The following is a 19233-nucleotide window of genomic DNA, read 5'->3' as shown; positions in this document are numbered from 1 at the left end:
TTTCATATCTATATATGCTCTACATATATATCTCAAGCTCCAAACCAGTTATAATATAACATTAGCATAAAATGACAACGAAAATAGAACAAGAAAAAATCAAAACTTACTTTCATCGCTGATGAACTCTTCAAGGGATGACCATGTCGTGTTATCGATTCCCCAGTAAAAACTATTAGAAAGGCTTCGATTATATTCTTCAAAATTTCTAACACATTTTTGTTTTAAGTGGCCCATAAAGAGCTGTAGCCCTATCAGGGCAAAGACGCTCAAACAGAAAACTGTTAAGATCATAACATCTGCAAGCTTCCTTACTGACTGGATAAGGGCTCCAACAATGGTTTTCAGTCCTGGGGGAAATAAAGACACATTTAGAGACAGCACGCATAGGAGTGTATAAAAGCTCGAGAAGTCTTTGAGATCTCTGAAGGGCTATGGCTTTCCTTATAAAATATGTCTATGTTGTAAAAAAAAAATTAAAAGGTGGTTTATTTATATGTTTAGAAGACTAAAGAAAAGTCAAGCTTTCTGCTTCAAGATGGCAAGAAGATTTCCAGGGTGGAAATATTTGGCTTGCTTCACGTAAGCATTTCTAGCGTATGACCAAAGTTAGTTGTACGCTGAAAAATCTCATTCTGAAAGCACAGGCATTGTTCATGGATCATGAGTTAATGGTAATAATTTGGATTAATGGTCAAATCATCACCTAGAGATGTACAAATGGAGTTGGTGGCGTTGAGGTTGGTACATGGAAGCAAAAAGATATTAGATGCTGTAATATTTAGTCCCTGTGCGCACTGGAAAATGGAATTTTCTCAAGAAAATTCCACAGGCATTGAAAGATTACCGCACCCGCGGTAAAAATCCGCGGCAAACCGCACCCGAAAACCGCATGCAGTTTGCTACGGTTTTACCGCGGTATTGTTCGCGGTATTGCTGCGGTTTTGCCGCGTGCAGGTTGGTACATGTGCTTTATTACAATCAATGCAATAAAGCACATTGAAAGAAAAAAAAAAAGAAAAAAAAAAGTAATTTCATTCTGAGATAGATAGATAAATAGACAGAAGAATAGATAGACAGACAGAGGGATAGATAGAGTCCCTGTGAGCACACTCTGCATTTCTCACGGTCGGCAGTGAGTTCACATTACCGGCCGTGGGAAATGACCGGTAATTACCTTTGCTGTCTCACTGCGAGGCTGCATTCAGCAGTGTCAGTCGCGTCTGGATTCAAGCATCGCAGAACGTGGCGTACGTCGGAGCTGCGTGTTTCGGGGGGGGTTAATAAACGGGTGAACCAGGAGCTTTTTTGTGTTTTATTTAAAATAAAGGATTTTTCGGTGTGTGTGTTTTTTCACTTTACTTACGGGTTGATCATGTCAGCTGTCTCATGTCTCATAGCTGCCATGATCAAGCCTGGACTTAGTGGCGGCGATCTACCGCCATTAACTCCTTCTATTACCCTGACTGCCACAGCATCACGACAGCAGGAAGAGCCGGAGACACTCCGATACTGCCGCATAATGCATGCGACAGTCCCGGGGCAGCTGTGGGCTGATATTCTCGGCTGCGGGGGGCGGGGGACATTAACTCTGCCCCTCGCCCTCCCCAGCCTGAGAATAACAGACCGCCGCTGTGTGCTTACCTCGGCTAGAAGGTAAAAATACGTGTTTTTTTTTCTATATTTCCGTTTGCTTTCTATGTGTATTCTATATGTCTGTGTTCTATCTCCTATGTCTGTGATGTCTGTGTGTGTGAGTGTGTGATCTGTGTGTGTTTAGTCTCTGCTCAGCTTCATAATGACATCACTTCCCTGCAAACCGCAGGCAAGCGATGTACATTACCGCAGGTAAACCGCGAAGTACCGAAGGGAATAACACAGGAAAACGCAATGAAATCAAAATACAAAATAAGAAGGTTCCTCATAAAAACCCAGTTGTAATATCTTCAACAATGTAACCACTTCACTGGTATTAGGCCAGTTGCTGCCTCTGTACCAACTCCGTCATCATGTGTTACTACATTACATTATGGAATGATTGGCTCAAAGTTTAGTCTATTACCATCTTTATTTTTAGAGTCTAAAAATAATCATATCCAGACATTTGTCAATACAAGGATCCATTGACAATTTAATATCTATGGGCCCTACAAAGCAATAGAGATGAATGGCTACGTTAGCCATGATCGATATTGCATTTCTATTTTGATCTATTTTTTTTAATGGATCCTAATGGATTCTGATGGATCTCAATGACTCATAATCTGTCCAAGCAGGTTTCCATTTTAGAAGTTTTAGAAACTTCATTTAGATATAGTTCAACTGGCATCGAAAATGGCATACATTATCATTTAGCCTTTTCTCTATGTAGATGAATCTATAATTTAGGGAAAATTACAGATGCAATTTAGATATGTACATGTTGTTTAGTTGAAAAGCGTCTGTTCTATACCAGTATATTGCCTGCATGAGAATCAAAAAAACATAATGAGTGTCAGAATAGTTTGCTTCTTTTGGAACTCATTAATGTAGATTGGGGATATCTGCTCAATGTGATTAAGAATGAACTAAGGACCCCATACACATTATACTGATATCAGCCAAACCCGCTAATATTAACGGGTTGAGCCGATGGTTAATGTGTATCGGGTCGCGGGCCGACTGGTGGTCATGAGTGATGTCAATTAAGTGTGTCTGATTTCAGACTGGATTGTTCTTCCGGAAATAAGATACCCATGTAGACCACAGGAGCACTTGGCCAAATAAGTGCTCCTGTGTATGGGAGAGTCAGCTGAGATGCGAATAAACCAGCAGGATTTTCATATATAAAGTAAAGCCAGTGCTATACTGGTGCTAGGATGCCGAATGTAAGCATAGCTTTTGTTCTGAGCTTGGATGTTTTATTTCAGAAATATGTGCAAGTAAAGTTCCAGCAATGCACTACTATTTGATTGACAGGTGCAATAGGAAGGGAATATGTCGGTTGGGACTTGCTATTTATTCCCGCCATTGTCCTCCTGGCCTTCCTGCCCCTGTCGCTGTCATAGACATTAATTATGGCGCAAGCAGACAGACAGGTGCAGGAATAAATAGCAAGACCCGACCCACATATTACCTTCCTGTTGCACCTGTCAATCAAATAGCAGTGCATTGCTGGAACTTTACTTGCACATATTCTGAAATAAAATGTCCAATCTCAGAACAAAAGCTATGCTTACTTTCAGCATCCTAGAGCCTGCATAGCACAGGCTTTTCTTTATATATGAAAATGCAGCTGGTTGGTTCCCTTTAATATTTAGTTCCACATAAAAAAACATGTCAGTTATTTTGAAAAATAAAAACATTTTCAGACACCTGGATTAGGACAAACCAAATTTTAAGTAAAATCAGAAAAAGAGAAATAAAAGTGGGAACATTTATAAGCATGCAATATCAAGCAGAGAAAGACAGAAGCCCAAACCACTCTCTACCACAAAGCATTCTCATGATAATGATTCGATTTAGTGTTCTCTAGATCATCCTTTAGAGGCGTTGGTAATGTATATCACTGCAGAACAAATATTTGTCAGACTACAATAACATATAAGGTCATATTAAAACCAGTACTTCTAGTTATATAGTATTTATTGTCTGGAGTTAAAGAAAACACTCTGATTATTTGTTGCTTAATGCAAGAAAATACATACCGTATTACATTGTTTTGATTATTTATAAAAATCTTCACCATGTGGTAAGAACACAGAAATGTAATCTTAAAGAGGTTGACCACTACTTTTACATTGATGGCCTATCCTTAGGATAGTTCATCAATGTCTGGTTGGTCACGGTCTAACACTCAGTAACATCAACTGTTCTTGGTGCCGGTGGTGGAGAAATGTTCAGTTATGGAGCTGCTCTGTGTTCTGATAGTCACTGTGGCCCGGTACTGCACATCTGCCTCCTATTGATTCGAATAGGAGGCAGATGTGCAGTACCCAACCATGGCCAAAATCAGAAGATCGGGCAGCTCTGTAAATGAGGATTTCCGGCCTCCTGCACAGAGAACAGCTGATCGTGATCGCTGGTTGTGCCGGGTGTGGACCCCTGCCGATTACACCTCGATGACCTATCCTAAGGATAGACCAACAATGTTAAAGTAGTGGCCAACCTCTTTGAGCCCAAAGATGTATAGTTTACAACTTCTACTTTATAGATCTGGTGTCCGCTAGGACAGAAATAAAATGTTGGCCAAGCCATAAAGGAGGATGGAATGGGCCGTTAAGCAGGGTTGCCAACTGTCCACAAATTCCTGGACTATATTAGCAATTTAAATTAATAGCTTACCATCCAATGGTGTTCAACATATAAAATGTAGCCACCTATTAATAAATCAGAATGTGGCTTGTGAGATTGGGTAGTATAAATATAACTCAGTCTATAGTTATTGAAGGTAACACATTTGGATATTCATAAACTAGGGATTTTGGTGGTATAGTTCAGAGTTTATAATTTTTTATAAGGTGACTTACCTTGAAAGGGGTTTTCACTTGAAAAAAAACGGTGCCAAATAGTACTCACCCTCCACTGGTCAAGCCCCTGCTCCGGTTTGGGCTGCAGTGGTGACATCACGACTATAACGCACATCACTGGGCTTAGCGACTCCGCTAAAGTAGATGACATGACTCACAGAGCTCAATGACCATCATGACATCACTGCTAGGCCCAAAAAAACCAGATCTGAGCAACGGTAGAGGACAGGAGGAGAAATACTATCTGTCTGTTTTTTTTTCAAGTGTCCAGTCTTTTTGGGGACCTCTTTCTTGAAAGTGGAAACCCCTTTAAGAAATTAATGAGGTAGGGTCTATAACTTAAGTACTGTCTAATAATGTGGCCTCAGCATGATTTGGAAAGCAAATCCAGTTTAATGCACCAAAATGACTGTGTAATCTCCATAGAAGCAATATATATGCCTCATAAATCACCGCATATGTCTGATATACGATTGCCAACGTCTGAGAAAGGATGTTTTCCTATAGATTTTTTTTCATGCAGACCTATCACCTTTCCATGCAGGTCAGATATGCTAAGCACTAAGGCTGAATGGGACTTGTCTTCAGGATGTAATTCTGTCTTCCTGAGAAGCGTCCAGCAAAGCTGTCATTGCTGCAGATCCAGAAGATGTTTTCTCTAATCGTTAGAACCTCTAATTAGAACATTACTTTGAATACTAATTATTAGGTGAATGTGCTTCCAGTCTGTAGGATAAATCCTATAAATACTCCGCACAGAGGAGTTTTTTTCCCTCATGTGTCAAAACATTCCTTATGGAGGAGTCGCAATAGAATCTAAAATCAATTTTGCTGTCAAATGAAGGATAATAGTAGAGAAACTCTGCCGCTCCTCAGACTAAACTCCATCTGATTTGTATTCAATACAGAGGCGGATTTGTTTAATGCTGTATGAAATTCCAGATGGGTTTTCCTTCCTCCCAGTCAATTATTAGGAAGGAGTCCCTCATTTTGCAAATAGACTCACTGAAATATAGTGATAAGATTTTACTAATGTTATTAATCAGATATGACTATACACCTCCTTCCTTTTTTTTCGTGAAGCTATGTAACTTTTTAGGAGAATATATCATTTAGGCCTCTTTTTTTCACGGACATGTTGAAGGTGTGTATGTCCCTGTGTGTGTTGTGATTTTGGCACACATGTGTTCTCCGTGAGCTATCTGTGATAGCACACGGAGATCTGGAAGTTTTTACTCACCTGTCCCCAGCGTTGCTGTCCGTGGTGCTGCTGCTTCCAGGTCTACGGTGCAGTGAATATGCAATGAGCATAATGAGTGGACCCAGAAGCAAGTGACAGCAGTACCGAAGACAGCAGCGCTGAAGACAGGTGAGTATAGAAATTAATTTTATTTCAAAGACATGTGTTTTCTGCGGTATGTGTCACTCGGATGACACCACTATGTGGTCCATGTGACATCAGTGCTGCCGGAGAAAAACTGACTTGTCTCCGTGCGAAACACACTGACACGCGTGTGTGCTACACAGACACATAGTCTGTGAAAAATCACTGATTTGTGTGCAGACCGATTGATTTTAATAGGTCTACGTATGTCCATGATACCTATACGTATAAAAACGACGTCATACGTAACAGAATCACTGACGTGTGAAGGGGCCTTACAAAGAACCTTTCACCAAATTTTTCACATTGAACTGGACAAAAGATTCAATAGTGGCTACAGAACGGAATAAAATGTTTTTCTGTCTGTGTCCGCCAGTGAGTACAGTGCTATGAAAGGAGGAGAGCTAATAGGAAGGCTTTGTAATGTGACACAGCTAAACTCATCTGCACTACACCTCTCCAAAACTGACTCATGCAGGAGGTTAGACCAGGAGATCAGGGCTGCATTATTACATCTCACACACTGAAAAACCTGCTCTAAACTATGATGGGGGCGTGTACTTCTTTACTTGGAGTATTGCTGCCTGCTTATGATTGGTCAGTATCATACAGGGGTTATAAGTACATGCCCCCAGTGAAAACTATGTGATAACACCCTCCTAGACTTACCGAAAATTAACTCATAGTGGACCAAATACTTTGATTGCTAAAAGTCCATGACGGTAAGGCTGCTTTCACACATCCGTTTTTTGCCGTGCGGCACAATTCGGCGCTCTGCAGAAAAAACTCAACCGTTTTGTTTTGCCGCCGGTTGCGTTTTTGCCCGCATAGACTTGCATTAGCGTCGTATTGTGCCACATGGCCTTGCGTTGCGTCCGGTTTTTGCCGGATGCGGCATATTTAGCTAATGCGGCGGCCGGATGGAACGTTGCCTGGCACGTTTTTTGGTGCAGCAAAAAAAACGCATCACGCCGGATCCGGCGCAATGCGGCACGATTCACAATACAAGCCTATGGATGCCTGATGCGGCATCCTGCGGCAAAAAACGCATCCGGCCACCGGATGCGTTTTTTTGCACTTTACATGCTCAGTATCAAGCCGCATCCGTCAAAAACCGGATGAGCCGCATGGAAAAACTTATGCAACGGATCCGTTTTTTTCACCGCATCCGTTGCATATGTTTTTGAGCCGGATTGAGCCGCACTGCAAAAACCGGATGTGTGAAAGCAGCCTAATGCGAAATTAGAAAAACATTCTTTGGTCCTTTGTTTCCCGCTGTGCCGCATGATCGCTAGAAAGTCTCAGTGTGTAAAGGGGACTTAAATGTGCAGGCAGCAGGAGCCGGCTTCTGCGGAGGCTGGTAACCACGGTAAACATCAGGTAACCAAGAAGCCCTGTCCTTGGTTACCCGATATTTACCTTCGTTACCAGCCTCCGCCGCTCTCAGCTGTCAGTGCCGGCTCCTGCTCCTTGCACGTGTAGCAGAGTACACATCGGGTAATTAACCCCATGTGTGCTGTAACTAGGAGAGCAGGGAGCCAGCGCTAAGCAGTGTGCGCTGCTCCCTGCTCTCTGCACGTGTAGCTGCGTGCGCTGGTAACCAAGGTAAAGATCGGGTTGGTTGATATTTACCAGCGCACGTGCAGAGAGCAGGGAGCAGCGCACACTGCTTAGCGCTGGCTCCCTGCTCTCCTAGCTACAGTACACATCGGGTTAATTACCCGATGTGTACTCTGCTACACGTGCAAGGAGCAGGAGCCGGCACTGACAGTGAGAGCGGCGGAGGCTGGTAACGAAGGTAAATATCAGGTAACCAAGGACAGGGCTTCTTGGTTACCTGATGTTTACCGTGGTTACCAGTGTCCGCAGAAGCCGGCTCCTGCTGCCTGCACATTTAAGTCCCCTTTACACACAGACTTTCTAGCGATCATGCTGCACAGCGGGGAAACAAAGAACCAAAGAATGGTCCTGAGAGATGTGTAGCGATCAGCAACTTCACAGCAGGGGCCAGGTCGCTGATGTGTGTCACACACTGCAATGTCGCTGGGGAGGTCGCTATTACGTCACAAAACCGGTGACGTTACAGCGATGTCGTTTGCAATGTTGCAGTGTGTAAAGCCACCTTTAAGGACAAGGAGTTTAACAGTATAGCTCGGACCCTTTATTTTTTACTTTTTTTATGATAATGATAGTTCGTTATAACTTTCCAAATGCTATATGAAATTCAATAGTCTCGATGTTGAGGATATCAATATGATAACCAACAATGATGGTTTCATGACATATGCACCTAAAGTTAGTATTTCTATAAATTATTGTACACTGGATTTTCAGCAGCATTCATCAATATGAAAATGTCTAAAATATTCATTCTGCCGACAAGTCGCATTCTCGACATACAACCATTCCTGAGAAATATTTGTGTCAAACACTGTCAGTGAGACATCAGTTTGGTTAATAGGAATGGCATGTGGGCTTACACAAGCAGCCTTAGTGTTTAACCCAATCCTCACCTGGAATGACCGAGATTGTTTTCAAAGCTCGAAGTACTCTGAATGTCCTTAAAGCTGACACATTGCCCAGGTCCACAAACTCAGTGGCATATCTGTAATAAGGGAAAGTCACACACAAACGATAGCAAAACTCCATCCAACAAACAACAGCAAAAGAGGGCAAACGGGGCACAGACTGAAGCACTTGCAGGAGCTGAGAACTAGAGCGGTGGGGCGATCTTACCTGGGATTACTGATATAGTTTTCAGAGCTCTCAGCACTCTGAAAGTTCGTAGAGCTGAAACATTGCCTAGGTTTACAAACTCTGTTACATACCTGTAGAATCAAACCATAGTTATTTGGAATCAAGGAATGGAGGAAGCTAACTGCATGAACGCTGAGACAAGATACCAATGTTACCCAGCCATGAGAAAAAAAAGAGCAGGATGGAAGTAACATTAATACTAGAAAACAATGGTAAATTATTTCAGCGGGTGAATGAGGTCTGGAGTTTGACATTGCATGACTAAAGGCCCTGTTACACACAGAGATAAATCTGCGGCAGATCTGTGGTTGCAGTGAAATTGTGGACAATCAGTGCCAGGTTTGTGGCTGTGTACAAATGGAACAATATGTCCATGATTTCACTGCAACCACAGATCTGACAAAGATTTATCTCTGTGTGTGACGAGGTCTTAAGGATCATGCCGTCTTGTAAATAAATTGGGGTTCCATGACCATGTAAGTGAAAAGACCACACAACGCGGCAGGTGATATATGTGTCCTTTATATATGCAAACAAATGTCACATGCCGATGGTGACTATCCTGTCTCCCAAATATGATTTATATTTACAGTAGCTATTTTGCAGATATTAACAGGGTTGTCCATCTCTTCTTTATCCATTTTAACAAATATGTTGTTGATATGATTTTGTGGCACTGGTTCTTCTCCTTAAAGGGAACCTGTCAGCTGATACATGCTGCCCAAACTGTGGGCATGTATCGGACACTGGCTGTACGATCACAGTCATGTATGTATGTGCGCTGCAGCATTTCAAATTTAAACACTTTTAATAGCTGATGGGCACTGAGCCATGCAGGTGACCAGTCATACAGGCAGGTCCCTCACGGCTTCTCTCCGCCCGCTGACAGTGATTGACCAGAATCTGCCTATACACTCATATGGGCAGAGACTTGTCAGCGGCGGGACAAGCCATTGGGGCCCGCCTGTATGACTGGTCATTAGGGCGGCTCATTCCCCGCAGCGTTTGAGAGTGAAACATACCTGGCTGTGATCGTACAGCCAGTGGCTGATACATGCTACCTACGGTTTGGGCAGCATGAATCACCTGACAGGTTCCCTTTAAGTGCAGCCTTCCGGCACAGCACTACTGTTTTATCGGAGGAGGCATATGGACAGGTTTAGTCATAAGCAGAAAAACACAGCATCCCACAGGTGAATTCCATATCTTTATTCTGTCATGGCATACGCTACGTTTCACCCCACAATTGGGCTTTTTCAACATGCTTGAAAAAGCCCATTTGTGGGGTGAAACATTGTGAATACCATGATAGAATAAAGATATGTAATAAACCCATGTGATGCTGTCCCTGTTTCTGGAAAAACTATAGTTGCAAGTGGATCCTTTGGAGCTGACTTGCGTCAGGGTTCTACCAAAAGGTGCTGTAAACAAGTTGATATTTAGGTTTAGTCATATGGTCATTCACCAACAGCAGCAAAGCTGAGAACAGCAGAGCTGTGCCGTCTGTGTGAAGGCAGCACTTACAAGTGGAAAGCTCTTCACAAAGGAGAAGAACCTGTAATACCTCTATGGGGATGTGCACATGTTCAGGATTTGCAGCAGAAAAATGTGCAGCAAATCTGCTACAAATACTGATGTGCTGGCAGGAAAAATACAGCATAATATACATGATTTTAACTTTTAACCACTTTTTATTCCTGCTATGATTACACGCCAACATACATAACATATATAAATGTGAAAACGCCCTAAAAAATATTCTGCATGGTCAGACCATTTTCCCACTTACCCTCCCTGGCTCATTATAAGGGTCCTGCTGGTTGTGGCCCTGCACTTTTCAATCATTAGGAGATTAGAGCTGTAGACCTCTGCATGGCTCTCAGATCCACATATCACTACCACTTCCCTTGCTATAGTGTAATGCTATTTGTTGAGAACGTTTCTTATTTCTTGTTCTTTTCATTATCTTCTAAGAGCTTCTATTAGTGACTCTCATTTCCTTGTCTGCTGAAGGTTGATTCTGGGAAGTAGCTGTTTTCACAATTTACCTCAGAGTTTTTTTATATCACAAGCCCCAGGGACATCCATGAGCAGTTACTGTATGTATGATCCCGTATGAAACAATGGTTATTAATTATTCTTTTTACAGGACAGGAATTTTTTGTATAAGTTCCTGGAAAGCCCATGCCATTAACTAAACCGTTTTCTCCTAACCTCATACAACCACCCTGTGTATACAATGCGCTAAATAATATTATTTCAGCTTTCTTTATGGTCTATGGGGTCAAATCATTAAGCAGTTTTACCTATTTTTATGGCATAAAACTGCTCGAAATGCATATTCGAAGAATTTGATGACTTTTCTCATTTTTACGTCGGTACCGGCCAGCTCTGCCAACTTTTTAAAAACTGGGTGCAGCTCACGAGAGAGGAAGCGTGGTCAAGGGTATCTGACAAATCCATCATAATTTACCAATGGCGGACATTTCATTGGTACAACCTGTGCAGCGCACAGAGACCCAAGATGTAAGGGGATCACATCCAAAACAGGTGCGTATTGCCCTCCGTGTGCTGTTTTTATAGCACAACGTGTGGTCTCCATGTGTTATCCATGATAACACACGGAGAAGGGGAGCTTTCTCCTCACCTGTCCCTGACGTCGCTGTCCGTGGTGCTGATCTTCGGTCTCCGATCCTGCCGACTCCCTGCTGCTGCTGCTGCTTCTGGCCCGCAGTGGAGTGAATATTCAATGATCATAATGAGCGGGGGTCGGAAGCAAGTGACAGCAGCGGCAGAGATGGCAGTGCTGGAGAAGGTGAGTATAGATTTTTTTTTTTAACAAACACGTGTATTTTCTCCGGTGCGTGTCACACGAATCACATCCGTGCGATCCGTGTGACACCCGTGATGCCGGAGAAAAATGGACATGTCTACGTGTGGAGCACACAGGCACACGTATGCTCCACATGTACACACGGTCCATAGCAAAACACGCATGTGTGCGCAGACCCATTGATTTTAATGGGTCTACGTGTGCCCTTGTCTCCGGCACGTGAAGAAACAGACCAAACACATACAGGAGACACGAACATGTGAAGGGGGCCTAAGACTGACTGGCATATGAAATGCCAATGTTAATGAATGTGGACCTATGAGTCATACGCTTGTCTATTTAAAGGGTTTGTCTAAAATGTAAAAAAAAATAATCCCTAACAGTGGAAAATGTAAAAAATAAAATAAATAATCAAAACAGCACACTGGCGGACTTCACCGCTCTTTGCCTGTCTATGTTTGCTTCCTTGTGGTGATCCTGTGCCGTCCATGTGTACATGAATGCTGCAATTAGTGGAGCTACCTTCATGTAGAGCTCCAGTCTACTGACGACAGTGATGTTATGGACGACATGTCATGACTAGAGATGAGTGGACCCGTGGAAGTTCGGTTCGGCAGGGTCAGCCGGACTTTAGTTTGGTTTGGGACCTGGACTTGACCTGAACCCCAATGGAAATCACTAATTGGACAGTTCGAGTCTCCACCCACATACAGCCAGCCATTAACAGATCACTTCTGGGGGCCGGAGTTTTTCCATTTTTTGTTTGGAGCACACTACATCTGATCACGCTGTTGTTCCACCAGCGCGAGCCGATAAAACACTGCAAGTGGCTCACACTAGGCCGAGCACCGAGTGTACCTGAGCACAGCTCGTAAAGCACCGTATCTCAGAACCAGAACTTTGTTTATTTTTATAAAGTCTGCGTTTGGTACAAACACCGAACCTCAGGTTCACTCATCTCTAGTCATGACTACAGGTTCACTCATACAAGCATAAAAAAAAACAAACGAGTGCAATCCGATAGATAAAGGGATCGCACTCGGATCAATGTTATTCAATGAGGCGGTGCAGATCTGTTCACTTTCTCAGCTGTATTCGGCATGAGAAAAAAATTGTAGCATGCTGCAATCTGACTCCAGAATAGCTACAGTGAAAGAAAAAATCAGAAGCCATACAGACCATCAGTATGACATCAACGTTTTACGGATACATTACAATTCTATAAGTTAAAAACTGTATATTCTCCTGTAATAGATTAAGGCTTTGTGTGCACAAACCTGCTGAAATTTCTGCAGCGATTTGGCAGTGCATGTGCGATTCAAATCGCTGCAGAAACACTGCGTAATGGATGCAGTGTTTCAGCAGAATAAATGCCGATTTCATGGCTGCTGCTCCCACCATAGACAGAGTGAGAGCTGCATCCAAAGCACACGAAATAATTGACATGCTGCTTTTTTGTACGCACGGATTAGGGTCAAAATTTTGGCATCCAAATGGCTGCGTTCAAAAAAGCAACGTCCGCACGTCTCATGCACAATCTACATAGATTTTGCTGGGGACGCAGGATGCATGCATTTACGCTGCAGTGCTATACGCAGCATAAATGCATGCATTTACGCAACGTGCGCACAAGCCCTAATAGCTGCTGAATAAAAATGGGGATAGCATACAGACCGCACACAGATGACAAGAGAGAAAAAATAATCACACTTTTCCGAATTTAGACACTCCTGTGACTGACAAGGAGCAGTACAGCGGCCAAGGATTGTAAAAAAAAAGGAATTGTGGTTATTTTTAATTTATTGCATTTTCTGTTCTTAGTGAACTTTTTACAACTCTTTAAGAGAATATAAAAAAAATCAGTAAATTCATTTTAACTTCTGAGTATAGAAAAATAGTTGCATCTTTCAGTTTCAATGCTAAAATCATGTTCCCATAACTAACGTCCGTAAAATATAGGGTATACAGAATGCAAACTGTATACTGAGCAAGGATACTTTTTGGTAAAGTTTTAATTACACTTTTCTCAAGGTTATCTGAATATCTCCAAAAAACGTCCGTTTGTATCTCCCATTTAATAAATGTAATAAAATATATTGGCATTTCATTGGACTGAAGTTCTTCCATGCCAGGTTTCCATTTCTTACGACACCTCGCATGGACAACTTGCTAATGGGAAATGTAATGTTAAAAGGTAAGAAAATAAAATGAAATGTGTTTATTATCACTGAAACGAATTCCAATAATAAATTAGAACTAAATTCTGCCATTTTCTATGAAAAATATTTTAGCAATTCTTCAGCATTCTATTTTTATTCCTTGATCCATTCATTTGATGAACGAAACATTCTGTAAATTGTATGAAAATGACAATAAATTACAGTCAATCGCTGCTTGCTAGACTGGAGACAAATGTTATTAATTGGAAACCACAACTATTTTAATTTCTGGCCAAATAAAAGGAAAGAAATGAATCTACCATTCATTTACATCTTTGCTTATTTTGTCTTCAGGCTTGGAAAATAATCTAATTGTCGGCTTGTAACTCACATCAAATCTCCTGAGCAACACATGCCCTAAAGGCTGCTTTACATGCATCGATTTCATGTGCGATCGCGTGTGCGATCGCAGCCGCCCCCATCATTTGTGCGGCATGGGCAATTTGTTGCCCGTGTCGCACAAAGTCAATAACCCCCGTCACACGTACTTACCTACCGAACGACCTCGCTGTGGGCAGCGAACATCCTCTTCCTGACGTTCAGCGTCACAGCGACGTCATACAACCACCGGCCAATAGACGTGGAGGGGCGAAGATGAGCGGGACGTAACATCCCGCCCACCTCCTTCCTTCCGCCTTGCCGGCAGGACGCAGGTAAGCTGCAGTTCATCATTCCCGGGGTGTCACAAGGAGTGATGTGTGCTGCTTCGGGAACAATGAACAACTGGCGCACAGAAGGACGATTGATATTTAGAAAATTAGCGACGTGTCAACGAGCACCGATAAGGTGAGTATTTTTGCTCGTTCACACTCGCTCGTAGCTGTCACACGCTACGATATGTCATACGATGCCGAATGTGTGTCACTAATGACGTGACCCCGACGACATATCGTAAGATATATAGTAGCGTGTAAAGCCCGCTTAACCCTAGAACGCATATCTGGGGCCTCGCAGGCCTGCTAGGTTTGTTTTCTATGGTAGATTGTTATGCTTGCGCGTTCTAGGGTTAAGGCCTCGGTTCCACTTACACTTCACTTCCGATGCGAGAGCATCAGAAGCGATATGCTAATGACCCTCTGCTGCAAGTGTGCGCCAAGGGTCATGCGACTGTGATCCAAACTTCAATCGGGTCACAGCTGCAGAGAAGAGAGAAGGGAGCAATTTCTCTCTTTCCTCCACCGCCTGTCTCTGTGTATATCGAACTGCACTCAGATGACGTCTGAGTGCAGTGCGATGTTTCACATGCTCCCATAGACTTGTATTGGGGTGCGTGAGCCGAGAATCACTGCCAAACTCAACATGCTAAGATTCTTTTCTAAAAAAAAAAAAAAATCGCAGATGGACACTGCCTGATTGATTAACACTGGTGCGAGCGCAATCTGATGTTTTACCGAATTGCACTCATCTATGTTAATCACAAGTGGAACCGAGGCCTTAGGGTCCATATATTGAGGTCAATAATTTGGTTTCCAAATAATCATAAAGACCTTTGTGAATTCAGATGATCAAATGTAAACCTATCCTGAAAAATCTTGTAGGAAAGTTGGTTTTGGCATTGGACTCAACACACTGAGACAAGTGTATGCCAAAATGTAAAACATCTTCCAATTTCTATAAAAAAAAGAACAATTTTGCATCTGTTTTGTCATTCGTATGGCAGCTGTTATTACATATCAGCAGTTTTTGAAATTTACAAGACCAAAACAATTGTCTCTATTAAAAAATATATCTATAAAAATTGGTTGTTGTACGATTGATCCATAAGGCATCTGATTGTTATTGTGCACGTATAGACTTGAATAGGCAAGTCTCATCTTAAATACGGTGCAGACTAGTGCGTGCTACAATTGCTTTCACACAGACAGTGAAAAAAATGGTCGTCTGAAATCGCTAATGGATAACATTGGTGTGCTGATGTTTTTATCCCCACAGACAGCACTTGAACCAAAAATACAGTCAAGTGAACAAATCCATACACGCATGTTGTGGGCAAGAGGTATCACTAGACAGCAATGCCACTGCTTGTCCATACCTGCTGCCATGATTGTAATGATGTGAATGTCCAAACATAATTTTTTAAGCCGCTGGACACTTGTCAGGGGCTTCAACAATCTTGATTTGTAAAGCCGTAAAGGAAATAGACACATTCAGAAGTAATATTCTTATTTAAAGGGAATCTGTCAGGTGCAATATGCACCTAGAACCACGAGCAGTTCTGGGTGCATATTGCTAATTCCTGCTTAACCGTCCCATGAATAATACACATAAATAGACTGATAATTAATTAATTAAAGGGAATCTGTCAGCAGGTTTTTGCTATGTATGGCTACTTTCACACTTGCGTTGGACGGCTTCCGTTGCTATCCGCAGCCTTGAGGAATTACGGTAATCGTTGCAGGAAACCGTTATATGCCTCATAGACTTCTATTAGCTACGGATAGCAACGGATGGTCTTGCATTGCATCCACCCCGCGGTGCATCAGTTGTTTTGACGCTGACCATTAGTGACCGTCGGGCGGATGGAACGCTGCATGTAGCATTTTTCTGCACTTCAAAAAAACACAACCTGCAGGATTCCGTCGGCGTCAGTTGTTTTTATAATGGACGCCTATGGTGGCGGATTCCGTTAGAATCCGTCATTTGACGGATTCCGTTAAAGCATCCTTCTTTACCCAACTGCGCATGCCCAGATGTGTAAAGTCAAGGAAAGAAAACCTATAACGGATTGCGTTATTTTGTACGATCCGTAGCATCCGTTGTGCAACTATATGCAACGTTTCCGTTGCATCCGTCACACAACACAATGCTACGGATCCCGTCCAACGCAAGTGTGAAACTAGCCTAAGCTGAGGACAGCATGCTGTAGGAGTTAAAAAACAAAAATCAACTGTGCTTCTCTTATCAGGCTCTGTGCTGTTGTTTACTTAACTAAAGGCTTTATCAGCTAATGATTATCATTGCTGAGACTAGGTGACTTGTGCCAGTTAACTAAGTGATACATCGTTAGATTCAGAGTCTGTTTGCCTTTCTCATGGTGCTCTCAAATGATGTAACAAAGACCTGCTGACGGATTCATTCCTTTTAAGAAACCATAAAGTCTGACCAGGTGCTTGTGGGAGCCCAAAAGCCGCTCTGCATGTAAGACACTATATTGAGCATTGAAGGTGGGCAGCTTTTGCATTGATACAAATGATGAATTAATATTTTTGTCTCCATTTTCCAAGATTAGGCTTAGATTTGCTGCACAGTTTGGAGGTGGAGAGGAAACTAGAGAACTTGGAAATGGAAGCACTTAAGTGACTTGAATATATATGAAGAACATGACTATAAATGATCACAGTGTAACAAAATTGCCCAAGCTTAGTGTTCAATGCTCATAGTATCTGTATACACATACTACTAATAAATGATTACACACCTATACCAGATAAGCAAAATGCCACAACATTTTGTATACATGTAAAATAAAATACAGAAATATACTCACGCCATGACAATAACACTGAAGTCCAACCAGTTCCATGGGTCCCTCAGGAAGGTGAATTCTTTTAGACAGAATCCTCTTGCCAGAATTTTTATCAATGATTCAAAAGTATAAATGCCAGTGAAAGTATACCTGGTGTGCAAGAGTGTACAAGGGAAGATTTGGTTAACACTGATCCAAGTGTGGCATTTAGGAAAATCCCAACAACATTGTCACAAATATATGTCTGTGATGCATGTGGGACTTGAATGTAATCCAAAATCATAACTCATGATGTAATACTGAGAACTAATATGCAAAGTAAACACTGGGTTGGACCTTCTTGTAATAAAAGGTAATAGAGTAGAGTACTCCCACCCAATGTTTTGGTCTCTACTGGATTATACACTTCTATGACCTTTTATCAATCCTGCTAACATCATGTCGTAACAAGCATACCGTATTTTTCAGATTATAAAATGCACTTTTTTTCCCAAAATATCGGGGGGGAAAATGGGGTTGTGCCTTATAAGCCGAATGTAGCTTAGCGGGGAACGCAGGAGCTGTAGAGCGGGGTCATAGGAAGCAGCCGGTGGCACAGGTGGGGTGATGCTGCAAGCCCTGGTCTGGAAGGAGGCGGCAAGAGGAAGGTGTCATTAATCTCCCGCTGATGGACTTCAGGAAAATGGCATTGGAGGTGGCGCTTGCGCCCAGTGAGATCTTGGCTGTCCGAGATCTCAATCTGCCATGCGCCGTCTCCGGAGCCATTTTCCTGAAGTCCATACCGTCCGTTGCTGGGAGATTAATGGTACCTGCCTTGCGCCACCAGTACATCCCCTCCTTCAAACCCAGGGCCCACAGTATTGCCCCACTCGTGCCAACGCCGCATTCCTATGACCTCGCTCCACTGCCCCCACTGGTAGGCTACTTTCAGCTTTTCCTATTTCCTCCTCTAAATTTGGGGTGTGTCTTATAGTCCAGTGTATCTTATAATCTGAAAAATACGGTAATCCTAAATCCACTTTAACTAAATCTAAAAATCCATGTAAGACTACATTTACTTGGCTGAAATGAAAAGTCTGCAGTCTACAGTACACCTCCTCCGAACACAGGGCCCACAATATTGCCTCACTTGTGCCGACGCCATATTCCTATGACCTCGCTCCACTGACCCCAACGGTAGGTTACGTTCAGCTTTTCCTATTTACTCCTCTAAATTTGGGGTGCGTCTTATAGTCCGGTGTATTTTATAATCTGAAAAATATGGTAATCCTAGCTCCACTTTACCCAAATCTAAAAATCCATGTAAGACTACATATATTTGGCTGAAATGAAATGTCTACAGTCATTCTATGTGACTGCTGATTGGCAAATTGTGACAATGTGCAATGTGCACACTGTCAGGATTCCCTTCAATTTCCTGTGCAGGTGAGCGGTCATGTGACAGCATGTAACCAATTTGCATACTTGCAATTACATGCTGGCTAGACTCACTCGACTTCTCTGGATAGAAGAGCATTTAAATTGCATACATTGAGCCACATGACTGCCCATCCACGTGAGGGATACTGGGAAATCGCGACAGTGTGCTAATTGCACAATGTCACAATTTGGCTGTCAGTAGTCACCGAGAGACTACTTGACTTTTTATTTGAGTGTAGACAACCCTTTAAAACCTGATATCATAATTTGTGTCTTAGTGAAAGGGCATCACAAATCTGGTGTGAGGATTTGACACTAGAGAGTTGATGAACATATGATAATCCTCTTTCCCCAACTAAATCTAACGACTCTTTAGAGGAGCAAAATCAATTTCTCAGGTCTTCAGCTGCATTCACAGATGTGGAGAAATGCAGATTTTCCTTTCTGATTTGTTTGGAGAAAATCTGGAACAGTGTACCGAACCAGCAAAGCGGATGTCATTTTACTACATCCAAAGCCTTCACCGAAATCCATAACAATCTGAGCAGAAATTTATTTGTACAGAAGTCTGGAATTAAAATCTGCATCACAGATTGGTATGCAATGTATAGGGTAATAGCCATAGCAAATCCAAAGAAAAATCTCCA

General features: G+C 42.3%; 1 protein-coding gene across 4 annotated transcripts in view; it reads right to left on the bottom strand.

Annotated features, from left to right (window-relative positions):
* Nucleotides 1-19233, bottom strand: part of LOC142243464 (sodium channel protein type 5 subunit alpha-like) — a 587685-nt gene that overhangs the window by 369168 nt on the left and 199284 nt on the right. For 3 of the 4 annotated variants that reach the window (XM_075315409.1, XM_075315408.1, XM_075315411.1), the window contains exons 5-7: nucleotides 17189-17317; nucleotides 8406-8497; nucleotides 111-350 (exon numbers count right to left, since the gene is read on the bottom strand). In XM_075315409.1, coding sequence (XP_075171524.1) covers nucleotides 111-350; nucleotides 8406-8497; nucleotides 17189-17317 — 461 coding nt within the window. Of the gene's footprint in view, nucleotides 1-110; nucleotides 351-8405; nucleotides 8498-8628; nucleotides 8721-17188; nucleotides 17318-19233 lie in introns of all 4 variants that reach the window. The other variant, XM_075315410.1, reaches the window with a different exon arrangement.

The sequence above is a fragment of the Anomaloglossus baeobatrachus genome, chromosome 6, assembly GCF_048569485.1.
Source record: "Anomaloglossus baeobatrachus isolate aAnoBae1 chromosome 6, aAnoBae1.hap1, whole genome shotgun sequence".
Classification (NCBI taxonomy): domain Eukaryota; kingdom Metazoa; phylum Chordata; class Amphibia; order Anura; family Aromobatidae; genus Anomaloglossus; species Anomaloglossus baeobatrachus.
Note: the sequence above shows the minus strand (reverse complement) of the source record. Positions and strands in the feature narration are given on the sequence as shown.